This window comes from Furipterus horrens, unplaced genomic scaffold (genome assembly GCF_987537825.1).
Source record: "Furipterus horrens unplaced genomic scaffold, mFurHor1.1.pri manual_scaffold_4, whole genome shotgun sequence".
Lineage (NCBI taxonomy): Eukaryota > Metazoa > Chordata > Mammalia > Chiroptera > Furipteridae > Furipterus > Furipterus horrens.
Window position 1 is genome coordinate 13,440,963 of NW_028327174.1, and position 18,856 is coordinate 13,459,818.

At 36.9% G+C, this 18,856-nt stretch overlaps 1 protein-coding gene and 1 non-coding gene across 4 annotated transcripts in view; both read left to right on the forward strand.

Annotated features, from left to right (window-relative positions):
- Positions 1-18,856, forward strand: part of SLC41A2 (solute carrier family 41 member 2) — a 91,503-nt gene that overhangs the window by 23,494 nt on the left and 49,153 nt on the right. For all 3 annotated transcript variants that reach the window (XM_090272582.1, XM_090272580.1, XM_090272581.1), the window contains exons 3-6: positions 1,077-1,184; positions 4,737-4,808; positions 8,627-8,771; positions 10,816-10,962. In XM_090272582.1, coding sequence (XP_090128708.1) covers positions 1,077-1,184; positions 4,737-4,808; positions 8,627-8,771; positions 10,816-10,962 — 472 coding nt within the window. The remainder of the gene's footprint in view (positions 1-1,076; positions 1,185-4,736; positions 4,809-8,626; positions 8,772-10,815; positions 10,963-18,856) is intronic.
- On the forward strand, positions 1,791-1,897 carry LOC150011144 (U6 spliceosomal RNA). The gene has a single exon (XR_016510892.1). It is a non-coding gene; the product is annotated as a U6 spliceosomal RNA (small nuclear RNA).

The window sequence follows — 18,856 nt, forward strand, 5'->3', positions numbered from 1 at the left end:
AGCCCCTTTTATGATTTTGTAAAATTTATTATGTATATAATGTGTGTGTTGACCTTATATCCAGCAAGTTGCTAAAATCACTTATTAAGTTTAATAATTTATCTGCAAATTCTTTTGGAATTCCTTCATCATAATCATATTATATATGAGTAATAATGGTTTTATTTCTTTCTAAATCTTATACATTCTAATTCTTTTTCTTGCCATTCTGTACTGACTAGGACTTCCAAAAGTATTATACCATAAAATAGAAGTGGTAAGAGCAGGCAACCTTGTCTTATTCCAGATCTCAGAGAATGAGCTTTCCATAGTCCATCATAAAGTGTGGTGTTGGCTGCTGAGTTTTGTAATATTCTTTATCAGATTAAGGAAGCTTCATTTTTTAATTTGCTAGGGTTTCTTAAAATCATGACTGGATATTGAATTTTATCAAATACTTTTTCCTGTATTTATCAATAAGATTATATGATTTTTCTTTTTTATTTGTTACGGTGTTGAATTATGTTGATTAAACCATCCTTATATTTCTGGGATAAATATGAACCTGGTCTGGTCATGATTGATTGTTCTTTTTATAAAATTCTGATTGTTAATATTTTGTTTAGAATTTTTTGCATTTATATCTATGTAGAAGATTAGTGTATAATTGTTCTCATAATGTCATTGGCAGATTTCATATTAAGGTCGTACTGGTTTCATAAATGAATTTGAAAATGTTCTCTTTTTTCCTCCTGTTCTTTTTTAAGTTTTATGTAACTCATTATTTCTTCCTTAAGTACCTGGTATCATTTCCTGATGAAGGAAACTTCGCCTGCAGTTTTCTTTGTGGGGATATTTTTAAATCACAGCTTGAGCTTCTTTAAAAGTCACAGGGCTTATCAAATTATCTATTTCTTTTTGTGTTACTTTTGGTAAGTTTTGGTATTTTAACCCTTACATCCCTAGCAGCGTCTCTAGCAGTGGGTGGTTTAAATAACAGACATGTATTCTCATGGTTCTGGAGGCTGGGAAGTCTGAGATCAAGTTGCAAATTAAAAAGCGTCAGAAAGTTCTTTTTTTTTCTTTTTTCTTTACAGCACTGGGAGGTGTTCAAAAAAGTAACAGAAGTTTTCATTTTAGTTCCTGCACTACTTGGTCTCAAAGGGAACTTGGAAATGACATTGGCATCTAGATTATCCACTGCAGTAAGTTTTTTCTTACCTTAAAGTACGTCTGGGTAAAACCGTGTAGATGGGTTCACTTCAATGAGCCATCTGCCCATGGAATGTCAGCCAAAAATTAATTAAGCCATCAGAGGGTATTACTAATTGGTGTCTTGGAAGCCAGTTACATTGCTCCATTGTTACGCTTTTAGATTCAAAATTTTAAAGACAGATTCTTCTCAAGGGGTCATGTGAAGCAGTAAGTATGTGTAAAAATATTAAAATAAAAAATACGAGTCAGGGCAACAATCTTAGACTAATCTGAAAATATTTGGAAAGCATCGTCATCACCCAATGTGCACAGCTTTAGTTTATGAAATTATTTCAGTGAAATTGCATCATCACTATCAATGAAATCTTCAAACCTAGGAATTAAAGAGATAAGCCTTTCACCTTGTCAAATATTACCTGAGAGGAAAGAAAGCCTACGAAGTTGGTAACACCACCAATCTCAGCAGACTGGCAAAACTAGCTGCGGACCGTCTTGACTCTCTAATGACTTCATGTGAAAGTGGGCGTCTACATAGTATCAAAGACAGGAAGTCTGGTGATCAATCTAGGAGCTCTCAATGTTAAAAATTGTCTCTGGTGCTCGCTTGGGCAGCCCATATACTAAAATTGGAATGATATAGAGAAGATTAGCATGGCCCCTGTTCAAGAATGACATGCAAATTCATGAAGCAGTCTATATTTTAAAAAATTATTTCTAGAAAACTTAATAATAAAATAGTAATACAATGTTTAAAATTTAGTTAAATTTCATATTTTTCTAGTATCCCAAAAATTCATTATATAATGGTCACATTTGGTGGCACTGAATATTGATTTGAATACCTGGCCATTTGGCATCCAGCTGGAATGTGCGTCCAGTATACCTTCAGCTTTTGTCTTAAGACAAAACTGTTCTGTGATTTTACTAAAGGTTTTCAGAATTAATTATTGTATATAAATGTGTTCCATCTGTCATCTTTTCCCAGTGATCTATATGTGCATTATGTTTGAAAAATTGGTGGATCACCTAGGTAAAACCCAATCCAAAAGGCTTTTTGGCAGGAGAGGAGAATAAAGGTAGGTCTTGCAAAGTTTAGGCCTTTCTTGTTTGAGGAAATTCCCCAATCCCTGGATCTTATGTGTCAAAAACCCTACACAGTCTTACCAGTTTGCAGTAAGGGAGTCAAAAAAATAAAGTAGGCAGAAATGTTAGAGGGGCCTATACTTCAAAGATAAGTACACTAGCTAAAATTTGTGAGTTTTTGCTTTTTTGACTCAGTGCCTTCTGTGACTTATGCATAGCTTTAGTTGCATAAACTTGAAGTTTTATTGGTTTGAATTATGAAATAAATAGAGTTTGGAGCTGACAAAGCATGTGGAAATTTGGGGGGAAATCCCAGCAGCAAGAGAACTGCAGAGAAGATGAGCCCCAGAATCTGAGTAGAAATTCCACCCAAGTTTTTGGCTGTCTGTTAAACTACACAGGTGCAAAAGAGATCCCCAAAGGGCTAGGCTAAAAACAGTAGTTAGTACCTGAAAGAACCAAACAGAGCTATGGGCTACTGCACACTGAAAGAGATACATGAATCTGTAGTAATGAGTCTATGAAAATTAATAGCTCATTATAAGGAAAAGCCAATAATTCTCAGAAGAATATAACATTTCCAGTCATTGTACATATTATTATACTGTCTAGTTTTCAACCAGAAAATCACTATGTGTGGAAAGAAACACAAAGGTATGATTCGTATTCAGGAAAAGTGTGATTCCTATTTGCTCATTGGAAAGTGACTCAAAATGGGCCCTAGTGTTGGATTTATGAAAACCTTTCAAGACAACTAGTATAAGTATGTTAAAAGAACTAAAGGAAAAAATATTCAAATAATTAAGCAAATATATGTCTTAATGAGTGAACAGATGGGAAATCTTAAGAATAATGGATACTGTAGAAAAAATCAAATGTATCATATTGGTGATAGCAGAGGAGAGATCTTGTAAATTTGAAGATAGATAAAAGTTATCCAATATGAAGAATCAAGAGGAAAAAAATACTGAAGGACTATAAATAGAGCCTCAAATACCTGTGGACAATAATTTTAAACATGTATATGATATATTGATATGCTAAATCAGGTGAAATTTTCATATTTTACAAAGCCAGGTGGTGGGAATATAATTGTTCGTTATTTTTATAAAAGCAGTTACTGCTATATGATATTATCTTACTCACCTTTAAAAAATTAACTGTTGAAGTATTTTGATAGGAATTGCATTGAATCTGTATATTGCTATCGGAAATATGTACATTTTAACAATGTTAATTTTTCCAATCCACAAACAAGGAATATCTTTCCATTTCTTTGTGTCTTCTTCAGTTTCTTTCAGCAATGTCTGGTAGTTTCCAGTGTCTCATACCTATTTCTTGCACACTAAACCTGAAATAGTTTCACTCTTTAAACATTGTTTGTACTTTATTACTCATTTGAGCAAAAATCCAAGTTGGTAGAGCTACAAACACAAATTTCATCAATAATTCAGATTTCTAGGCTTAGGAAGGAAGTATATAAATTAAGACAGCAGGAATAATTATTCTAAAACACTGGGAAATATTTGCATTTGCTGGATACTTTGATACTACAGTCCAGAGTAAGGTTAGAAAACAGAATCTGTTCTTTAGATTGATACAGGAAATGTTGATATAGCACTTAACCTACTAGTCTGAAGACAGTGAGCTAAACTCCAGTTTGACCATGGTTAAAATTACCCATAAATAATAATCATTATATATTTTCCATTTTACCCATTCACCTATCTTCCATGACCAAGCAGATGATGAATAATTGAAACCTGCTCATTGTTTTCCAAAATACTGCATTGGAAAACTTGTCAGATTTGAATATACATTTTTTGAATCATAAGTGGTCAATAAGTATGAGTTGGCTTACAGCACAATTAAATATGTGAAAAATAATACTTTTTGGAGTGTATTTTTCCATTTAGCAGAAAGATGTATAAACTTTTAATAATGAGATATGTGATCAAAATTCATTTTGGAGTGAATGAATGTTTTCTTGTTAACATTGTTAGTCATGACTAAAATATAAATTATATACAAATGAATGATTTGTTTATATCTGAGTTTTTGCTCTAATTCTTCAACTTACAGTAGTTTCATGATGTGGGATTAGATGCGAGCAGCTCAAAAGTTAAGTATTGATATTGGGCCTAAATACACAAAATTTGACATGTTAGGATGCACTTTATGGTGCTGTAAAGTAATATCAGTGGGCAGGTGGTTAGTACTAGCTAGTCCACTAGTTCTTGTGACCTAGTAATTAAGCCAGAAAGAAAATTCTTAAGCATCCCAGGCAACCTACATGTGAGATGCAAGCCTGGTAGTGAATTTAGTTATATTTCAAGTCCAAAGGAGTTCATCAGATTTACTAAAGAATCATCTTTAGCTTTAAGACTTCACATGCTGTTTAAACAGAAGAGAGAGAATATAGATTATTCAGTGATATATGAAAATTTCCCCCTTAACAGGTAAATATTGGGAAGATGGACTCACCCATTGAAAAGTGGAATCTAATAATTGGCAACTTGGCTTTGAAACAAGTAAGTGATGTACATATTTGTTTATAGATCTTGGGTTTACAGATTTTGGGTGCTACCTGTAAGAATGGAATAAATTTTAGTCAAGTCTACCATTTAGTTGTTTCAGGGGACCCAAAATGATAATTTAGTACTGTAAGAAAGGGATAGAAAAAATAAATATCTGTGATTTGAACGTTTTCTTTCTCTAGACACTGATCATGTTCTTCTAAATATGAAAAATACATAATATACAAAATATAGATTAATATACAAAATACTTTCTATCATAAGTGTGTAATAGAGCCCCAATTTGAGTTAATATTTGTACAAATAAATATTTAGTACTTAATTGCTTAGGTACTATTTTTCTACTTTGAAGTTTTATATAAATCCTTTTATTTAATTAAACTTTGCTTTTTTTCTATTTCTATTTATTTATTTATTTATTTGACTTTTTATAAGACTTTATTTGAGCCAGAATGAGGACATATGCCTGGGAGCAAGATCCCAAATGCTCCTGAGAATCCTTAGCTCTTTTTTTTATATATTATGGTCAGGTGTTTGTTTAAGCTGAGTTTTCCTTAATTTGTCAATAATACTGATGTTAATATAAATGAACACATTAAATTGTCTATTATATATACACTAAACCATGAATTTACATACAAATTAGCTACAGTTCTTTCTAATTTCAGGTGACTATGTCTTCTTTTCCCACCTCCTTCTCGTATCTCTAAGGCACAGGAATGTAGTGCCTTAGTAACTCCAGCAATTCCAGCAAGAGTGAGCTTAGGAAATGTTTACCCTTCTTTCCCCTTAAATCCTCACCTGAGGACGTTTTTTCGTTGCTTTTGGAGAGAGGGAGAGGAAGAGAGAGAAACATCAATGTGAGACAAACACGAATTGGTTGCCTCTTTATGTGCCCCAACCAGGGATGGAACCCACCACCTGGGTATGTGCCCTGGCTGGGAATTGAACCTGCAACCTTTTGGTCTACAGGACAGCGCTCCAAACAACTGAGCCACACTGGCCAGGAATGCTTAATTATTTTAATGTTAGGTCATCTAGGACATAATGTTGAGGACATGGTTGCGGAAAAGTAATTTCATATACTGCACTTCAAAGGCAAAGAAATAAAGGAGTTTTTGGAAGATAAGCTTTTATAAAAAATATCTGTGCAAATACTACTAAAATCAAAGGGTTAGAGATAAGAAAATTTGGTATCTAATCTTTAGTCTCTGCTCTGACTTTAACCAGTTATATAACCTTTGTTAACTTACCTAACCTTTCTGGATTTATGTTAATTTTCCTCTTTTTTTAAGTAGCAGTATTGCATTAGAGATGTCTGTGATCCTTTTCAGCTTGAAACTGTAGGAATCTGCGCAGGGATGATAATCAAACTATATATACCAACCTATAGGCTACTATAAATCTATAAATACAACTTTGCAAATCTATTTTTAAATTTAATTTTATTGTTTAACTCTCCTAAACTCTTACCAAGTAGTATGAGTTGTATTCATCAAGTCATTCTAATAATTCCCATCGCAGCTTTTAAGTTTTGCTTCCACTCTTAGTGTGAGACGGCCCCGTATCATCCTCTCTCCCTGCCGCCGTTGGTCAGGATGGGAGCCACAGGTGGCTGGGGGACTCACGGATCCTAGATGCTGTGTCCTGAAGTCTGCATCTGTCTGTCTTACTCCCCCAAGGATGTATGAGAAACAGGGGGCCCCACATAGGCCCATCAGGACACAGTTGCCACCAGCCAGTGAGGCAGATGCTGGCTGGAGCCCCGTTACCTGTGGACAGGGGAGAAAGGGGAGCAGGGCGCGTGGTTGAGCTCTCGGAGGCTTTAACTCCTGAAGCCTGTGAGGGAGATGCACATGGGGCAGGGCAAGGGAGGGCTAGAAAGGGCTTCTCTGACTGACTGGCTGCAGAGGTAGAGGTGGGAAAGGATGGGAAGGACAGAACAGGCTGTCATGAGCGGGAGTGTGTGCTTTCCTGACTATTCAGTGTGATCCCAAGCAGATGACCTCTTAACAGTGGTAGAGGGTGGCCGCCTTGACCAGTGTGTAAATTGTCAAATAAGGCAAAGTGCCCACTGCCACCAGGAGGGCTGTGCACTGCAGTCAGTCTGCTTAGGCCTATGGCCTCCCTTCACCTCCCCGGTTACTCCTCGAACCCAGACTTAGCTCTTCCCTTGGGGACGGTGAGGCGTTTCTTTTACAGGGTTACAGAACAGGACGTCCCCATCTCAGCTGTGAGCTTCCCTTTCCGTATATACTCGTATGTATATTTGCCAGCACGTCTGCCGTAGGCTTCCTAGCTCTGGATTGTATTTCCAAGAAAAGCCTGGGAATCACAGTGCTAGAATTTACATTCATAATTGATTTTACTGCTTTTACATTTTATATTATTTCCTCATCACTGTGGAAATGCTGGCAGAGTTTTGACAACCGGTACAGCTAGAACGATGCTGACAGCTCGGCCCTGAGCTCTGACTCCGTGGATGACATCAGCAGGAGCTGACGGAAGGTCGTGGGGCCGGAATCCAGGCTACTGTCTGGACTCGCCAGCTCTGGCCCTTCGGGCTCTGCTGTCAGTTTCCTGTGTGACAGGGTTAGCTTCAGAGAGTCTTTGAGCGCCCAGAAATACGACTCAAAATACTGAATCTCTGTAAAATTTTTGTCAGATTGTCAAAGGAGTCTGTGACACAATGACAGTTAAGAATCAGTAAACTAGATGATTCCTTAAGCGTTTCTTTCAGTTCTGATAATACAATTCTTTTTTTAAAAAATTTTTTAATGTCTTTTATTTATTTATTTTATTTATCTGTTTTTAGAGAGAGGGGAAAGGAGAAAGAGAGGGAGAGAAACATCAATGTGTGGTTACCTCTCACACGTCCCCAACTGGGGACCTTGCGTGCAACCTAGTCATGTGCCCTGACTGGGAATCGAACCAGCAACACTTGGTTCACAGGCTGACGCTCAATCCACTGAGCCAGAGCAGCCAGGGCTTTGTTAATACAATTCTAGGAGTTCCCAGTCAGTGTCACTTTTTAAGATGTTGGTTTATTTGTTTATTTTGAGTGTTGCTCTATGCCACCACTGTGGAAAGCATTTTATATATTAATGTAATTCATTTACATCTCAAAATAACCATTTTAAGATCAATGTTGTCATTGTCATTTTTCAGATTAGGAGCTAAAGTTTTTATAGCATTAATCATGATTGTGATTATATTTAAGGTTTAATGTCTGTCTCTCCCACAACCAAGAGCTCTGTGAGAGCAGGGACTGAATGAATCTATTGTGCCACTGTTGAAGCCCAACACCAAGGATAGTGCCTGATACATAATACATGCTAAGTTAATACTTATTGAATGAATGGATTTGAATCATTTGCCACAGGACTAAGTGCTATAGCCGGGAGTCAAATTCTGATCATTGGGTTATCAAGTTCATTCTCTTGCCAACACTGCCTCTAGCGTCAGATTTCAATTTTGTGGGTTGTATACTTTTCAACCTTAAGGGTTGGTATTTTCTCAGATGATCTGTGGATTGCATCATCAAAGTTACTTGAGGTCCTTGTTACAAAACAGATGCCTGCACCTTGTTTCATACCTATTGCCACCAGATCAGCACAATTTGAGAACCCACTGCCTTTGGGAATATTAAAACTAAAATATATAGCAGCCTCTCTAAAAGGTGAGGCAGCTCAGTTACCCTATGCAATACTTTCTTCTGACTTCTTGTGTGCATATTTATATAAGCAGATTTTTAAAAATGTGTTTTCAAAATGAATAATTCTGTTGGATTTTATGAAAAATTTTTTTTTTAGGTTCAAGCAACAGTAGTTGGTTTCCTAGCGGCTGTGGCGGCAGTTGTACTGGGCTGGATTCCAGAGGGAAAATACTACCTTGATCATTCCATACTTCTGTGCTCCAGCAGTGTGGCCACTGCCTTCATCGCGTCTCTTCTGCAGGGTGAGTACATCGTACAAATGTCTACTCTCACAGTCTCTTGCTTTTATTTCCCAAGGTTATGCTTGTTTTTATTTAAATGATACAAGTCCGTAATTTAAAAAAAAAAAAAATCCAAAAGTTATCTACAGACTTTTAAAATATCTTATTTTGGATATATTTATACTTATCATATGTAAACCTGAGTGGAGAACAGGCTTTCCGAATGGTCTCCTGGCATTATGTACCCTGTACCGTTCCCAAACAAGATCAGGAAAATAGCTCAGGTGTTTATTTGTTTCTCTTAACTTCATTGGGAAACTGCTTTCAGAAATTCACACTGAGGGGATGTATGGGCTTGTCAGTTCTGTAACAAGGATTCTAAGAATTCTGAGTTCCAAAGGCAGTCTCTCTGTGGAACTTTTTAATTTTTTCTTAACTTTAAAAATTTCTTTCTTTCTTTCCTTCCTTCTTTCTTTCTTTCTTTCTTTCTTTCTTTCTTTCCTTCTCCTTCCTTCCTTCCTTCCTTCCTTCCTTCCTTCCTTCCTTCCTTCCTTCCTTCCTTCTTTCTTTTCTTTTCTTTTCTTTTCTTTTCTTTCTGGGAGAGGAGGGAGAAAGAGAGGGAGAGAAACGTGGATGTGAGAGAAACATCAATTGGTTGCCACTTGCAGGCGCCCCAACCACACGTGACCAAACCGAGAATCAAACTGGCAACCTTTGTGGCCCAATGCCGAACCAACTGAGCCCCACCAGTCAGGGCTCTGTAGATATTTTTTAAAGTTTCAGATTTCAAAGAAAACTCTTAAGGATCTCTGTGGCAATACAAATATAATCATAAGCTTAATGTAGCAGATTGTTGGTTATTGAATTTGAAAGAGCCAGAAGATTCTTTTTTTCAATTAACTACCTTAGAAATTTTCAGTTAGGGTATCATTTAAAAATATTCCTTAATATAAACTACACTAGTTTTCTAGTAGAAAATTATTTAGAGCCATTTCTACTCTAAAAATGCGGTGAGAGCCCTGGCTGGTGTGGCTCAGTGGATTGAGCACCGGCCTGCAAACCAAAGGGTCGCTGCTTCAATTCCCAGTCAGGGCACGTGCCTGGGTTGCAGGCCAGGTCCCCAGTTGGGGGCACGAGAGAGGCAACCACACATTGATGTTTCTCTCCCTCTCTTCCTCCCTCTCTTCTCTCTCTGAAAATAAATGAGTAAATAATCTTTAAAAAAGAAAAAAAAAAGTGCTGTGAGGTCCTGTTCTTTATAACTATATTTAGGCTTCCATATTGATATTTGGTATTTGACTAGCACATAAGTAAACTAATCTTAAATTGTCTCTCCTCATCATCTGTTTAATGAGTGTGTTGGCATGAGATATCTATGCAGTTAGGTGTAGATGTAAACTTTATCATTTTTCTGCCACTTCTATGATTGAAGAAAATAAGGATTTAAAAGTGTAAGTGCACAGCCACATTCTGATCTATTTTTTAGTTGTAGGTTCTTAGACAAAACTTTGGATTGCGGGAATATCTTTTACAAAGACAGCTTCTGGCCTCATGTTCAAAATTTAATTACTCCTGTCCTCTTAATATTTAATACTCTTAACTAATAAAATGAAGCAAGCATTTCTGGCTACTGCAATGTAAACAAATCTGTTGTTCTTGGTATTCTTTCCAATTGCTAAGCATATAAATATGACTTACCTTTCTTTGATATTTTCATGCTTTATTTGTGTGTTAAAATCTTTGGGTTTGATATACACAGATACATTACTTCTAAGAAAAACATGTTACTAAATTTGAAACTTCAGCGTAAATGTTATTTTACAATAGGTTTTCAAGTGCTTAAATGCAACATTGAACTTCTCAAATCTTCTATGATTCCCCACTTGGAATTTGTTGAAAGGCATTTTGCCAGAGCACTACTGTCAAATGTGTTGTTTGCTTTTGTCAGCTTACTTAAGCAGTCTAATTGGAATTGAAATGCTGTTAGCTTATATATTTCAGTATTTAGGGGGATTGATTGTCTCTAAAATCATAGCATAAAAGTAATCAGCTTTCTTTCTTCTAGGAATAATAATGGTTGGGGTTATCGTTGGTTCAAAGAAGACTGGTATAAACCCTGATAATGTTGCTACACCCATTGCTGCTAGTTTCGGTGACCTTATAACACTTGCCATTTTAGCTTGGATAAGTCAGGGTTTGTACTCCTGTCTTGGTAAGTTGACTTAAAACTAAAAATAATGTGTTTTTCAGTCTCTTGAAATAAATATTATTATAGCATTACCACGAATCTGTGGTGGCCTTCATCTGTATTAGAACTGTGGTTGAGACTGGTCAGGACAATAACTGCCATTTGTTATATACCTACTATGTATTATGGTTCTCGTATATTTTTTTCTCACATATTTGTTTTCTTCTTAGAGTTTAAAATGCTATAAGATTTATCATCTATAATTTCAGATGAGAAAACTGGGGATCATACAGGTTACATATGTTCTCCACCATTGGTAGGAAGGTTGAATGCAGTGTGTCACGTTCTGTGACTTCTGCCCTCTCCTCTAACTGTGTAGCCAGGGAGCAGTCCACCTAGTGTTCTGATACGTGCATTGAACTACTCTTCCGGAATGTAAGGTTTTGGGGATGCTTGAAACTTATTGATTTCCCCCCCAATCAGAAACCAGCATGGCAAATAACAAAAAGAAAAAAAATCACCATGAATATTATGTGAAGTTGGAGTCATCCTATATCTGTGATTCCTGATGATAGTGATAGAGTATTTATAGAATCTAATGAATTGTTTTACCACAGAGTCATACTCTCGGACTGCTATCCATGTAAATCAGTGGTTCTCAACCTGTAGGTCGCGACCCCTTTGGGGGTCGAATGACCCTTTCATAGGGGTCACATAAGACCATCAGAAAACACATATATGATTACATATTGTTTTTGTGCTTAATCACTATGCTTTAATTATGTTCAATTTGTAACAATGAAAATACATCCTGCATATCAGATATTTACATTATGATTCATAACAGTAGCAAAATTACAGTTATGAAGTAGCAACGAAAATGATTTTATGGTTGGGGGTCAACACAACATGAGGAACTGTATTAAAGCATCGCGGCACTAGGAAGGTTGAGAACCACTGATGTAAATGAATATGATTTGTGAGAATTGATTTAGTGCTAAAAGTTGGTTGTGGTTCATTTATTTTTTTTTAGGTGCCATATTAGAAAAATTAAAACAGAAATCCACAGTAATGCAAGGGAAAGAAAGATAGTTTATAAGGCAAACCAGAAGCATTTATTCATATATTGTTATATATCTTCATGGATTCTATACAGATTTATAGTACACTTCAGAGTAAATCTAAAGTATGTTTGGTTTAAAGAAGAGTCTCAGGTATGTGTTTTTGAACTAAAGAAAGGGCTTTAACTTAACAAAGGCAGGGATTATCTACTGCTTTTGGCGACATCAAGGGAGGCTTCATTTAGTACATGAAATTACCTGAATCATTTTAATGAAGGGTATAAAAACAATGTTCAATAAGATTTGGTGCATATGTTCAAGGAATTTTTTTCTCATTTAGAGGATTATAGGTTTCCCCTTGAAGTAAGGACAATAAATGATCAGTGGACTCAATGTGAGATCTCGTTCCCATAGATCTTGGATTTTGTTGTTGTGGATTGTATAAGGAATGGTATAAATTCAAGTATATTCAGAATAATCCCCAACCTTTCTCTCCTAGTCAGCAAAAGCACAGAAAATGAGAGTTATGTTATTAAAGGGATAATCTCCTCTAACTTATATTCTTGGGTGATACCTGGTCATACTTTTTTCCTCTAAATTATTATACAATTGAGAAGTTGATGCTGATGTCAGGGATTGAACTGTTATCTAATGGCTGGTATTAGAGATTGTGACTAAATGTTGTTCTCCTACTGTGTTAATGAAACATGTTCACCCACGCCTGGCAGAGAGCCAGACAGCTCGTCGTTCTTGCCCCCACGGGAACACGCTGCTAACTGGTGGGAAAGGGAGACTGTCGTTACTAGGCTGCATCCCCAGAGAGAAAGGGATGAATTAGCCATGCTCAGTGCCCCTTTCTCCAGCCTTACTCATTAGATGAGTGTCCCCCACTTGCAGGAAGAGGGAAGAGGGAAGAAGGGGAGAGTAGAAGAGGGTGAAGCGTTTCTTCCTAAGAGGACAGAAATTCTGTGGGTCTGGCCAAGAACATTGAGGATGGAAGTGGGCATGGGGATGGAGGGAAGGTGGTGGTTTGGGGATGGATTCCCTTACGTACATAAATAAGGAAGATATCTTTTTCGCTGGGTACTTAAATTACTATGCAGTCATTTTAACACATCTCTCAGCTACTTGACTAAGTACCAGGGTGTCTCCTCAGTTACAGCCACAGTCATAAAAAGGTTAAGAGAAAAAGAATATCATTGAAGAATGTTATCATAATAAATATGACAGTGTTATAGAAAGATAAATCAACTTTAGAGGAAAATAATGTCATAACTTTTAAAATTTTATTATTTAAAATTATGCAAGTGATAAACTCTCCTTATAAAAGACTTAATCATAATGTGTTGCTATCTAAAGCTTTCAGTTCTTGAGTGTTATATATGATACACTAGTAGTTTAACTGTACTAGGAAATAAAGTGAAATGAGATGATACTATCGGAGACCATAAATTTTGAAAAACAATTTTATTATTAAATATTGCTTAGATTTTTTAGGTCTTCTGAAAGTTGACTCAAAATAATTCAAGGTGAATTAATTAAAATGAGATCTTTTACTTTTCATCTGTATCATTTATTTCCCTAAAAAGATATTTTTAATGGGCTACTGTGGTGATGTGCTTTATAAGAGATACACATTTGGTCATTCAGATGATCAATATGCATTTCTCATACATATTTGGTCTTCGTTCAAGGTTCCTGGCTCACAGTCTCCGAAAACCCTTGAAATTTTCTGAACAATAAGTGCAATGGGAGCATCTTTTGTCATAATATTTTGTCATAATATCCTGTCCTCAATCCCCAATGTTGCTTCAGAGCCAAAAGGCAAAACAGGTGTCCTGTTATTCATAACAAGTCCCTTTTCATCATACCTGGGTTTATGTTAATGAGGTGACTTTTGGAAAGCACCTAAGAGAGGGGCTGGTTGCCAGGGAAACCAACCCAGAGTAGAGGGGTGGCCCTTTCAGTCCCACCTCCTGGGGCTTGAGGAGGGCAGAAGCGCTGGAGGTCCAGTTGCTCACCAATGGCCAGGAATTTAATCACTCACACCTATGTTGCGAGGCCTCCATAAAGCCCCACAAGGGTGGGGTTGGGAGAGCTTTGTGGGTGGTGAACACATGGAGATTTGGGGAGAGTTTTGTACTTGGAGAGGACATGGGAGCTCTGTGCCCTATGCACCTCTTCCATCTGGCTATTTCTGAATTTTATCCTTCTATAATAAACGGGTAATCTCGTCCATAAAATGTTTCTCTGTGTTCTCTGAGCCACTCCAGCAGGTTAATGAAACCCAAGGAGGAGGTTGTGGGAACCTCTGATTTACAGCCATTCGGCCAGAAATACAGGTGATGGCCTGGACTTGGATTGGCATCTGAAGGGGTGCGCATGCGTGTGTGTGTGCGCGCGTGTTGAGGGGTGGGGTGATCTCGTAGGAAGGCCTGAGCTCTTAACCTGTGGCATCTGATGCTTTCTTCCCATAGACAGTGTCAGAATAGAGCTGAATGATAGGGCATTCAGCTGGTGTCTGAGAATTGCACGAGTGGAGTTGGTACTAGAATCATAGCTACTGATCGATGCCACAGTTGATTTAATAAAGTTTGAGGTGTCAGTGTTTGAACTTCTGAAGTATCTGCATTGTGAGCACTAGGGGGCCTCATAAGATCAGCACTTGCAAGCCGAATTTTGTATTAGTGGTATTCTGAATACAAAGATTAGGAGCAGGCACGTTTAAATTCCAAGACCACATTTATCTGGCCGAGATGCCTAGTTTGTAGAACAAAGTTTAGTTCTTGAGCTATGTTCAACACTTTGCAGTCTTTAGAGATAAAAAGAGGGCTTCGTGGCAGCTCTGGGCTTTGGTTATAAATAGAGGCCATTTTTATATGGCTCTCAAAGACTTGGACATCCAGAAAAGTCTCACTTAGAATTTTGGATATTCAGAAATGACTTTGCAAAGCTCCCCTCATGTCCTGTTAGCTTTGATACATGTACTAAGACCCATTCAACATCCGTTCAATGTTCTGCCTTTCTTTTAGTCCTGATAAAGTCTGCTGATCTCTGATATCTGAAGTAAATATAGATTCCCCTCCTTCTCACCTTTCCAGTTCTTATTAAAACAAAACAAAATAAGCCCAAGAGCTTTGTTTACTTCTATTGACTTTATTTTGTGGAGTCATCCTGAGTAAGTGTATTGCTTAATGGACAGAGTCCGCAGAAGCTTATTGCACCTTCTCAAGGTCTGGCCTGCTCCTCCCTTCCTTGTACCCTTTCCTCCAGCCAAACGTCTCCATTTACTGATTCTCACACAAGCCTACAATTTTTCTCTTTTCTTTTCTTATATCATTCCCCTCCACTCCATGAAAGCTACATAGAACCAGCATCTTTCGGTGCTAAATTGATGGAGTGCCCCAGTCTTAGGTGATCCTTTTCTCCTCTGGATTCCTGTAGCATTTTATTGTTACTTCTCTTAAAACATTCTTTACATTTGGGCAGTCATCATAGCTTTTCGTGTGAATGTAGCACTTTGTGAGGGTATACGTTTCTTGAGAATAGACCGATGCTTTATTTACTTTTGTAGCGCCACATAGTGGATGCTAAGTAAATTGCACTTTACCAAATGGTTGATTCCTTTTGAAAGCAACCCAATTAATGTGAGTAGACGTTATTCGGGAAGTGGTAGGTGCATGGAAAATAGAAGATGGATATCCCTCTGAATGATTATGTCATGTTATCTACCCAATAACATACAAGATTATAACAAAAAATGGTCCTTTTGATGAGGACTTAGTATTAGGGAAATGTTGTTAGGGTATCTTGCCTTAGCAGAAAGTTTGTAGAGATTAGGTATCATTATAGAAAAATTAAAATGGCAACATGTGACTAGAAAAGATCCATTTCAAATAGAATAAGAAATAGAAAGGTTAGAGAGTCATCTGAGTTCTGGACTATCATATGCTTTGGTATGACAGAGAAAATACAAAGGCATTTATTCATATAGTAAACTTTAAACATGTAATAATCTTTAAAAGCTGTTAAAAAGATCTAAAGATGGGTCAGTAGCTGAAATAGCTGTACACAACTATTGTTGTTTTTTTCTTCTTGCTTCCATAATGTTAAGATTTAAAAAACTCTTTTTCGGTTGTTTATCACTGCATGGCTATATAATCCTTCTGTGTATGTGGTCTTTATTGATTTGAAAATTATCAGTTTGGGGGCAAGTTCTGAGAAGCAAAATGTTGATTGATTTCTCACTCTTCAAGGTTAACCTTAAAAAGATGGCTAGTTGAAGCTGTAAGAACAGTAACACACAGCCTCAGGTGGTTACTTCAGTCCTAGGGACACTAACAGCGATGCCCCTTGTTATTTACAGAACATTCTAGAATGTCACTGCCTTGATGTGGTGATGTGAGCAGAATCTGAATTTCTCATGCATGTCACTCTTCTTCAGCGTTTTTCAGTGCTGTACCATCTTAGTTTCGAGTGAGTCCTAGAAAATCCTGGTGGTTATTATAAAGGGCATTTTAAAAATTGCTTACAACTTACATCCTGTTGCTTTGTTGTTTACACAGAAACAGCTAACATACAAAGGCATCACACATAGCAGTTACATATTTCAGAAGAATTTGGGGTGGGAATAATAAGCGCTGTTAATGAAATTTTATAACAGCAGTTGTAAAATGCCACCAACAATCTAAGAAAAGCTGAAAGCAGTGAATCAAAAAGTTAAGTGCATTCATAGCAACTGGAACCACTTTGGCTGTATTAATCCTGACTTGTCTGTAGTTGACCTGTATCATGGGATCAGTACTAAAGTGCACAGGCATTCATTAGGCTTAAAATTCCACTAAGTTTTACTTCTCTGCCTGTATTTGTTTCCTATTGCTGCTGTAACCAATGATCACAAATCTTGTTTCTGGGGGCTGCAGTCCCAAATGAGTTATACAGGGTTAAAATCAAAGTGTCAGCAGGGCCGGTTCCTTCCAGAGGTTTCAGGGGGAAATCCATTCTTTACCTCTTTCATCTTCTGGGGGCTGCCAGCATTCCTTGGTTTGTAGCCACGTTACTCAGTCCTGACTTCTGTGGGCACAGTGGTTTCTCTTCTGTAGTCAAACCTCCGTCTACTGCCCACCTATTACTCCACCTGTGATTACATTCAGGGCTCATCCTAATAATTCAGGATAACCTCTCCCCCCCTCCCCCATTTCAGAACCCTTGACTTTGAAAGGATTTGCTGTATAAGACAACATTTACAGATTTGGGGGCTTAGGATGTGGATGTCGTTGAGGGCCATTATTCAGCCTACCACAGTACCCATTTATATGCCCGGAAATTAATCCAAAATGTTATTTTGATTAGGATGATTTCAATATTTCATTTAGAAGGAAGACATTCTTTTAGGTTTTGATGTTAATGCAGAAGTTTATGGTTGGCTTTTAAAAAAAGTTTTATAGGAGTTTATTTCAGCCAAGTTTTTGAGGACATACCCAGAAGCAAAACCTCAAAGGTTTGAGAAAATGCTCTGGAGAGTGGCAGTTCTGAGTTCCTTTTATGCATTCGAATCAAAGGAGAAAACATAAGGAAGGCACATGAAATCCACTGGTGGTGGATTAAGGAGGCAGGAGAAGGCAAAGTGGGGAAATCTCTAGAATTGGATAATGGTTGGCTGTTAATTGGCCCTTTTCTCTTGCTGATTGTATCATTAGTGATTTTCTTCTTATTAATTGAATTTATTGGGGTGACCTAGGTTAATAAAATTATATAGGTTTCAGGGGTACAGGTCTATAATACATTAGCTGTATGTTGTATTGTGTGTGCACCACCCTCTCAAGTCTTCTTCCATCACCATTTATCCCCCCTTTACCGTCTTCTGTTTCCCGCCACCCCCCTTTCCCTGTGGTAATCACCATACTGTTATCTCTATATGCATTAGCGGTTTTCTAAAAGTAATTCTTCAACTTTATGACATCTATAAAATAGCAGAATATCCTAAAAAGAGGAATGTTTTAGCACTGCCCTTTTTTGATATTTGTAATTTTTTCCTAGCTGTCAGAGTTGGATTAGAAGTTACTCAGGGAAAAGGAAGGAGAGTCCTATACAGTTATACATATGGTCTAATTGCATGGGGATGGGTATGTTAGATCGTTAGGAAATTGAAAGAGAACACATTTACAGTAAATCATTTTAGACGCTTTTATTTTTATCATGGTTTTCCCACTTTTTTTTTTTTTTTTTAGCGTTTAAAAACTCTGTTCAAGTTTTGGGGGAACTGTACACTTACTATTTTTACTTTCATTCCTGAGAAATTTTTTTTTCTCTTTGAAAATTCAGGGCATTGATTCTGGGGTTGAGATGGTGGGTATTGTTTTTTTTTGTTTGTTTGTTTGTTTATTTGTTTGCTTTTTTTTCTTCAACTGCTGATGTCCTTCCAGAGATTTAATGTTGAGAATAACTTCAAAACCTGGCAGGGTGCTCCTCTCTCAACTTGAAAATGAAATACTAAGATGAGCTGACCTAGCAGAATAGTTCTTTTCATTTGTGTTTAATGGATTTTAATATGCTTTTCGTTTTCTGTTTAATCCTATAAAGAGATTGTTGGCAACCTTAGTTGTTTTAGGAGGTAAGAATGCTTCCTAATTGGGATGTTATTTATCCTTGTTCAGTGGTTTAAAAAGAAGTAGGACCCATTTAATCTAGGTCTTTTCATATTTTAAAAAAATCATAGAGAAAATGATACTGTATGTAGTATTAGTTTAAGCCCTTTAAGCAGCAGAAAATAGTTAAATGAATTCTGTTAGTATAATTATTTTGAAGATGTGATAGCAAATCAGATAAAGCCATGAAAATAAAGTTTGTTTGATTAT